Source organism: Mandrillus leucophaeus, unplaced genomic scaffold (assembly GCF_000951045.1).
Source record: "Mandrillus leucophaeus isolate KB7577 unplaced genomic scaffold, Mleu.le_1.0 Scaffold40, whole genome shotgun sequence".
In the NCBI taxonomy this organism is placed as follows: Eukaryota; Metazoa; Chordata; class Mammalia; order Primates; family Cercopithecidae; genus Mandrillus; species Mandrillus leucophaeus.
Genome location: NW_012104254.1, coordinates 7,200,443 through 7,209,875, shown reverse-complemented (window position 1 = coordinate 7,209,875; position 9,433 = coordinate 7,200,443). Strand labels below are relative to the sequence as shown.

The 9,433-nt window shown below is 34.8% G+C and overlaps 1 protein-coding gene across 1 annotated transcript in view; it reads left to right on the top strand.

The window, feature by feature from the left end:
• HAT1 (histone acetyltransferase 1) overlaps positions 1-9,433 on the top strand; it is an 87,193-nt gene that overhangs the window by 51,381 nt on the left and 26,379 nt on the right. The window contains exons 5-8 of the mRNA XM_011991919.1: positions 6,886-7,065; positions 7,335-7,456; positions 7,957-8,061; positions 8,391-8,497. Coding sequence (XP_011847309.1) covers positions 6,886-7,065; positions 7,335-7,456; positions 7,957-8,061; positions 8,391-8,497 — 514 coding nt within the window. The remainder of the gene's footprint in view (positions 1-6,885; positions 7,066-7,334; positions 7,457-7,956; positions 8,062-8,390; positions 8,498-9,433) is intronic.

Sequence of the window (9,433 nt, the reverse complement as noted above, 5' to 3'; positions counted from 1 at the left end):
TGTGTTTTTTCCCCTCATTAAAAAAATTTTTTGTTTTAATTTTTAATTTTTTGTAGAGGTGGGGTCTTGCCATACTGCCCAGACTGGCCTCAAACTCCCGGCCTCAAGCAATCTTCCCACCTTGGCCTTACAAAATGCTTGGGATTACAGGCTTAAGCCGCCGTACCCAGCCTTCTCCTGTGTTTTATGCCGTGCACTGCCAGTTTACTGCTATCATTGTAAGGGGCTTCACACTAGCAGACCCCTTATGGTTAAAAGTACCATGTTGGTGAGCTTGATGGAATCTGATTACTTCATACTATATGTCATAACTTTCTTCTGCAGAAGTAGCAGTTCCTAAAATATTAACAATGCAACCAACTTTTTCAGGACTTGAACTTCTGACTTTACCTCTTTTGCCAACCCTATGCCCCATCTATAACACAAATTATGCATAGCATGAAAAAGATCTGAAATAAGTTTCATGTAATACAAATTGTGCATAGCATGAAAAAGATCTGAAGTAGTTTCATATTCATTCAACTTTAGTACTAGAAATATTTTGAGTACTACTTGTTTTTTGTGTGTGTGTTTTTCCCCACTTCCCAGCCATGTTTGAGATGACTGAGCTTGCCAGATAAATAGTATGTCACTACATTTAATATTTGTTTTAATATAGTTTGTGTCCCAGGACAACTTTTGAAATTGTGCAGATACAGAAGTGATTCTGAGTAATACTGTAGTGGTTTGATGTTTGAAAAGATTTAATCTTAGATGAACTAGCATTTAACACATTTATTAAAATAGAGTTTTTTCATAATCAAATATATAGATTGCTAAATTCTCCAGACCCAAGCCCAGCTAGATATTCTTATTAAAAATACAGGTGATATTTTTCCTTGTGTGTAAATCCACTGTTGGAGGGTTTTTGTTTTTTACAGTTGCAGCTGATAGCACTGAATTGATTTCTTCCAAAGGAACTATTGACTTAGTTATAGATAAATCTTTTAAATACTTCATGCAGTGAAAATAGCTGTGTATTTGCATTGACATCTAATTGTTCCATTCTTGAAAATTAGGTTTTTCCATTTAGAAATACTGTGTTAGGAGTAAGGAATCAATATTTTATAATGTCTTTTTGTAGAGTTACTTATTTGCTTTGTGGTCAAAGATCACTTATATTGAGTATTCAAACAAAGACTTTTTTCCCCTTATTAAAAACGATTGGGTAGGGGATACATGGGTCATGGGCTTGCGTCTTCTATCTCAGTTTGCAGTGAGTGTTCATTCCATAGTGCCTTCTGTTCTTGATGCCAGCGATACAGTGGCAGACAAAGTCATGGAGCTTACGTTCTAGCCAAGAGGAACAGTCAGTAAACAAAATAGTAAATATACAAATTCAGGTAGTATTATGAAGATACATTTTGCTCATTTCTGAATAATGAAGGAGGAACCAGCCATGTTATAAGTTGAGAGTAAAACTTACTAAGCAAAGGGACTAGCAGGTACAAAGGCTCTAAAAAATATAGCATTTTTGTAGTGCAGAAAGATTAACAGGGTTAAATCATGGTGATGGAGAGAGGGGTAGGAGATGGTTGAAGGGGATGCAAAGCTAGATCTGTAGGATCTTCTGTTCTGTGATAGGTGTTTGCAAGAAATAAGAGTAGTTGGTGTTCTTCAGAGGCATTCTTAAGTAGGTGGAGGTCATAAACGATGTGATTTATATTTTTAAAATATGATTCTAGCTGCCGTGCAGAGAACACACTGTATGGGGCAAAAGTGAAAGAAGAGAGACTGGAATATTGCAGTGTTAGAGGTGACACTGGACTTAGTTGTCAGAGTAAGGAACATTTTGGAGGTTTGCTATTGAATTAGATGTGACAGATGAGGAAAAGAAACAAAGAGAACCCCATTGCCCAAGCAACGGGGGTTCAATTATGGTACTGTTAACTGAGAAGACGATAGAAGAAATAGGTTTAAGTGGAAAATATCAAAAATTTTATTTTGGATGTTAGGTTTGAGACTATATATTAGGGCTTTGCAGATCATACTACATAGGTGGTCAGCAGCCATAACATCTGCTTAGAAGTTATGTATTAGGATTATGTCATTACATTAATTTTTAATCATCCATTCTTTTTCTTTTCCAAGCTGAATGCTCTAGTTGCACCTAAAATTCTTTAGTCACAATTAAGATGCCTATAAAATCTCTACTAGCCATCATCTTTAAAGGAAACAGTTCTGAATTTTACAATACAATAAACTTGATTATTCAGACACTGATGATTTTTTCGTCTGGTTGTCCTTGACCTTTGCTTTTATTAACACCTCCTGTTCTGTGCTTGTAATGCCAGCTACTCTGTAGGCTTACTCAGGAGGATCATTTGAGGCCAGGAATTTGAGACCAGCCTTGGTAACATAATAAGACCTGCCTCTTAAAAAAAAAAAAAAAGGGGGGGTGCTGAGCATGGTGGCTCAAGCTTGTAATCCCAGCGCTTTGGGAGGCCAAGGTTGGCGGATCACTTGAGGTCAGGAGTTTGACAACATGGTGAAACCCTGTCTCTACTAAAAATGCAAAAATTAGCCAGGTGTTGTGGTACATGCTTGTGATCCTAGCTACTCGGGAGGCTGAGGCAGGAGAATCACTTGAACTCGGGAGGTGGAGGTTGCAGTGAGCCGAGATCATGCCACTGTACTCCAGCTTGGGCAACAGAGCAACACTCCGTCTCAAAAAAAAAAAAGCTGGGCATGCTTCTGTAGTGCTAGCTACTTGGAAGGCTGAGGCAGAAGGATCTCTTGAGCCCAGGAGGTCAAGGCTGCGGTAAGCTATGGTTACACTACTGCATTCCAGCCGAGGTGACAGAGCAAGACTCTTGTCTTAAAAACAAAAACCTCCTGCCTTCTCTTGGGTGTAATTTCACTGCCTTTTAGTGAAGTGGTACGTAACTAAGATTGTTGTCTTCCTAATTGCTAGCATTTCTGGGAACGGTTTGATACAGGAAGTTGAAATAGGTGGATAAAGTTTGTATTAACTGTGAATTTCAGTTATTTTATCCTGGTGTCCCACTAATTGGATTGAATTTGAGAGTAGATAAGAGCAGATTTAAAAAATTTTATGGAGTGTTTAACCTCTTTCTAGGAAAATCCTACATACTTCCAGAAATTTCATCTTGAGGAAATGAAAATATCTTTGGTAGACTAGTAAAATTTCAAATTGTGACAGTGTTCTTGATAAGTAATACTTTTTATGAAATATTATAAAGAGCTTTAAAAGTATATATTGACAAGTTTATCTTGTTTAGTTCAAGTAGCAAAATACTAATGCAGTGTAAATAAACATAATATGACCTTTGTTTTTCCATTAGTGAAAAAGTTCACACTTTTAATTTCTCAACAATACATTCTGTAGTTAAAGCTTAAATATTATCAGAGAATGTGAGATTGAGAAAATTAAGTAGATATAGAATCTCTTTTGCTTGTTTTTATAGCATATTTTAGGTAGTCTTAGAATATAGTTAAGTCTATGTACCACTTTAGCCAAGTAAAGAACAGCATGTTACCACCTACTTAACGTGTCTTTAATTTCAATCTCAAAAATAACTAGACAAATTTAGACAAATGGTGTTGCTTAAGATAAGACATTAGAAAGGTTATTGGGTTTTCAAATGTGTATAAATACAAATATAAACATTTATTTTAAAAAATAGATTACTAATTACCAGGCATATCGCTTTATTCAATAATGAGGAAATGCAACAATTGCTCCATATGAACATGTTCATGTGTAACAAAGTACAGAACGTTGGAACTTGAAATGACCGTAGTTAAAAAGTATACGATCTAAAAATATTTCATCATGACCCACCTACCAGAATATCTAACTAGAATACTTTTGCACTTTCCTTTTTAAAAAGAAATTGCCAAGTGTTAGGAAACCATTTGTAAGAGATATCTTTGTTAATTAAACATATCTGGTTGTGTTCTGGTTTCTTTTTTCGAGATGGAGTCTCATCCTGTCACCCAGGCTAGAGTGCAGTGGCGCAATCTTGGCTCTCTGCAACCTCCGCCTCCCAGGTTCAAGCGATTATCCTGCCTCAGCCTCCGGAGTAGCTGGGATTACAGGCGCGCGCTACCACGCCCAGCTACTTTTGTATTTTTATTAGAGACAGGGTTTCACCATGTTGGCCAGGCTGGTCTCAAACTCCTGACTTCAGGTGATGCACCTGTTTTGGCCTCCCAAAGTGCTGGGATTATAGGTGTGAGCCACCATGCCCAGCCTGGTTTCTTTTTAAAAATTTTTTTGAAATTCTAGTTCCCTGGTCTGTCTAGTCAGCTGAATTTCTTACCCTTTCTATATTTCTATGTAATTTTAGTTGAAGTTTAGAATAATGTTCTGGAAGACAGGGAATTTTTCAGTGATCTTCAGAAATAGATTCTAAACTTTTAGCCACAAACACTATAATTAAAAAGTTTCTGTTGATTTTTAACTCTATTCAATTAACAATGATTACATGAGGTTTTGCTCTTGTGCTGATTTTATTATCTGATCAGTAATCCAATCTGAAAAACAAATATTTTAAATTGAACTAAATTATGTATTTGAGAAAAGAGTACAGATCTCTAAGACGGTAGTCAGGATTTTTTTTCTTAAAACAGAATCCATTTAATAGAGAAATGCAGACATTTTCCCTTTAGTGAAGCAAAGTTCTAAATTCTAGATTGAAGAACTGTTTGGTTTTCAGTTGTATATTTTATGTAAGTATATCAGATGCATGTTTATATACATAACTATTTATAAATATATATTTATATAAATATATAAAGATTCCTTGCTTTAAAATTGCCCTTTTCCCCTGTAAAAATTCTTAATGTGTAAACTTATGCAAAGCAAAATATTTTATTTGAAGATATTTATTACAGTAAATAAGCATCCTTTGAAGTCTTTGTTGGGCTCAAACCTTCGGGTTGCTCTGCCCGCCACCAAAAGTGCTACTTGAAACTTAGAGTTTCTGAGAAATCTTTGAAGTAGATTTGATGCAAGGTATGTAAAATGATTTGTAATGCCTTCTTGAGAAGACAGGACATAAGGAAAGTTTTTAAAAGTTAAAATTATACATGCTATGAAAGTCTTAAAGTGAGTTTTAAACTGATAGATTATAAATCTCTTTTTAAAAGTAGTTTTCCTTGACTTTTTAAAAACCTTAACTAACATTATGCTATACTGTTTTACTCATCACTACTTTGGATTTTAATTGCTACACAGCATACCTATTACAGCTATCCCTCATTATGACAGTTTCCTTGATAGTGGTTGAAATTGTACTGATTCTATAAAATATGCTTAAGATGGCCTCTTCACGTTAGCAATTGCAAGGAAAAATATTTATCAAATAGTACTTTAAAAATCAACAAAAATGGTCCTATGAAATGCAGTTTATTTGATCTTGAGTGTGAATGAGTTGCAAGGACTGATGTACATATTAGAAATAAACTGTTGGGCAAAATGCTGAAGAGCGCTATATTTTCAATAATAGGTCTTTTTTTATAGCTATAAACAAATTATATATAAATGTTGGTGGTACCACAGCATTGAAAATAAAACTTGTTTGTGATAAACGTCATCCCTGGTTCTCTATCCTAAAATGTAACTGAAACATAATAAAGTGCTATTCATCTGCAGGTGCATTGCCTCTACTTAGTTAAAAGATGGTTGAAAGGACAGGAATTAGTAGCATGTTGTATTAGCCTTTTGTAGTGTATTTTGTCCTAAGCATCTTAATTTCCCTGTTTTGAATGCTAAGTAGCAAGGGTCTTGGTTTAGAACTAATACCCATCATGCATGTAAACGGTATGAAAGAGCTGCTTAGTAAGTTAACACAAAGTGTTCTTGTGTCAGTCCTTGTGGAAATAGATACAATACAAACATTACAGCTGAACTCACGGCAAACTCCATTAAGTAAAAACCTGGCCTCATTGTTCAGGAAAAAGTTTGAATAGAATACAAGCTCATTTTGTTGAATGTAATGTCAGGCTTTTAGGGACTGTATTGAGGGATAAGGTTTTGTTAAGTTGAGACCAATTCATTAAGTTTTATTGCCTGGTGAGAAGCAGCAATACTTTATTGTAAGACTTCATCAAATATTCATGGTTAAAGAGAAGTAGTAAATGTATTCAATCAAGTGGTCTTTTGGGATTTTGAAAAGGATTATGAAGTCTGCTCAGCTGATAACATTGATAGAGGTTGTTTAACAAGGGTAATTTTAATCTCCAAGTTTAGTTTTGTTGTCCAGTCTTGTCTCTTTTTTACTGTCACAAATCCAGGTCTGTAAGAATTGTGTCACATTCTAAGGATGAAAGAATGATATATCCATTCATATAATTTATGTTATTTCCTAAATAGGTATATTTTAAAATTATCATCTTAGTTTGAGTTTGGCATATGAGGGAATTGTGACCCATCTAGTTGTGAGATTGCTATTCATTTGGTCTGACTCTAGCCTCATCTCACTACCTCTGGTGATCTTTTCATGTCTTGGATAATATGATTTCTTTGACACATATAAAATAATAAGCAGCCTTTTGCCTTGGCCAGTTCAGACTGTCATGAAGGGGTATAGTCAGCATTTTCTACATAACGGAAACGTCCATAGCGTTGCCCTTATTATTGTACTTGGTATCAGATTACCTGCCTTCTCTTATTTACTTTTATGTTATGCTCATCTCAGTTTTGTGTGATGTAGTTTGTGCACAGGAAGCTCATCCTTTTCCAGTTCACTGCGTGTTTACTTCTTTAGTTTTCAACCAAAATTTTATAATTTGTGTTGGTTTTGTCAGTTTTAAAGAAAGTAACCATATTCAACTTAAAGTTGAATTTGTTACTGATTTTTTATATCCTTTATTTTTTAGGCAGATGATGTTGAGGGCAAAATTAGACAAATCATTCCACCTGGATTTTGCACAAACACAAATGATTTCCTTTCTTTACTGGAAAAAGAAGTTGATTTCAAGCCATTCGGAACCTTACTTCATACCTACTCAGTTCTCAGTCCAACAGGAGGAGAAAACTTTACCTTTCAGATATATAAGGTAAAGATAAATCTAAATATTTATTGAGTAAAGTTCTTTTTGCCTGAAACCTGTATGTAGTTTTGTTGTCAGTGATTTATTCTAACTGCAGTAAACAAGTTTTAATCAGCATTATAAACAAAGATCTGTTTTGTGTGTATGTCTGTGTCTGTGTCCACATCTTAATCTGAGACTTCTAAACATTTTCCCACAGGATAATTTTGTGTTCTGCAGACTTTCACTTACCTTTGTGATGAGTTTCACCTGACTTTTCCTGGCTTTTTCCCTAGGCCGACATGACATGTAGAGGCTTTCGAGAATATCATGAAAGGCTTCAGACCTTTTTGATGTGGTTTATTGAAACTGCTAGCTTTATTGACGTGGATGATGAAAGATGGCACTACTTTCTAGTGTAAGTACAGTTCTAAAGCAACAGTAGACCTTATTACCTCCACAAAGCCAGCATTTTAATTGTGGCAGCCCAATTATTGGGACAGTATAATGATATTTTTCCCAGGAAAGAAAAACTATTGTTTATGAGGCTTGAGTTTTCCTTCATTATGCTTTGGGAGACCTTGAGAATAGAGCTGAATTAAATGCTGTTGTCCGTTAGGGCCCTGAATGTAGGCTTAAACAGTAAAATGAGCTTTGCCTGTGTTTTCTTTTACTTGCCACCTATTCATCTTTATAATAGGCAAGTGCACTGAAGTGATGTAAAGAGGTCTGATTTATCCAAGTTGCTGCACACCAATTAAGTGAATTGTCCATTCAGAACATAGCAGGTGTACCCATTGGGCCCTCACAGAGTAGCTTGCTGACACTGAAAATTCAGTCAGAGAATGGAAAAGAAAATGGACACTGCATGGGAGCGCGACTGTAATTGACCTGCTTGGCTTTCTGTTTTATCTGCAGATTTGAGAAGTATAATAAGGATGGAGCTACGCTCTTTGCGACCGTAGGCTACATGACAGTCTATAATTACTATGTGTACCCAGACAAAACCCGGCCACGTGTAAGGTAATTGGCAGTATAACACGTGCCTTGTCTTTTATTTCAGAAGAAGGAACTGCTGAAGTTTCCAATACTTGTTATAATAGTGTTGATTTGTTTAAAAAAAAAAATCACTATTATTCATGGACTATGTACTGATTTATTTCATTGTTCCCTTTGAAACAGTGTAGAAGATTAAACTAATTCTGAGTATCCTGATAATTTTTGGGTATCTCAAAGGTGGATTGAAAAAAGATCACACAAACTTTAAAGTGTTTGTAATACTATAGTGATTTGCAAGTTTTAAACTGGTCATGTTATGATATTTTAATTTTAAAATAATTTCTTTACTGTAGTCAGATGCTGATTTTGACTCCATTTCAAGGTCAAGGCCATGGTGCTCAGCTTCTTGAAACAGTTCATAGATACTACACTGAATTTCCTACAGTTCTTGATATTACAGGTATGTAAAATTTGATTTGTTACTGAAAGAGCCTTTCTAAAAAATGTCTCCTTACTGATTGATTGTATTTTTGTCAGAAATAACTATTTTAAACAGCAACATTTTCCTAGGGTGCTTAAGCCATCTAAAGATGGCTTAAGTTTATGTTTTAAATCATAAGGCTTTGTGGGGATTGGATTACATCCCTAACTGTGAAGTGCTTAATGGAACAAATTGAAGATAATGAGCGGAATATATATGGGGAAATCTTGGTCAGGCATAAATATGTTGAAAGTATGGTATAACTTATTTGTTCACTTTATTTGGCAAACAGTTGCATTATTTAGAGGCAGCCTGCGCTTTAATTTACATGTAGGGTCAGAATATTCTAAACTTTACTGAGAAAAAAAGTCAAGGTAAATACTTCTTAAATAGAATACACATTTCCTAAAGTGTGTGTTTTGTATTCCTAAAATACATGCCTTCACAACAGTAGTAGATAAGGTGAAATGTAGGCCTATTTGTTTTGGAAATGTCTTTCAGTATGGATTAGCCATAGAAGTAGTATTTTGAATAGAATGCTTAGGAGAAGGAAAGACAACTTACTCAACTTGACTCTTTAAAAGGAGAAGGCATTATTAGATGGAGTTTCAGATGATAGTATGTTAAAGTGTGAGCCACCAAAAAACAAAGTGGCCCAAGAAATATTTATGTTATTTTCTAACTTTCACATTTGTTCATAAAATTGCTGATGAAACTGAAAGTTGCCTTTTTCTTTTCATGAAAAATATTTTACCAGATGGTTACATACAAATTGGTATTAAAATGTATTAATCTTACAAGTTTGAATTGGGATACATCTTTGTTACAAACTATAATATTTAACATGCACTAAAATATTAACATGTTAAAAAATGCTATTTGGGAATTTTGTTTAAAGATACCACCTCCCACCCC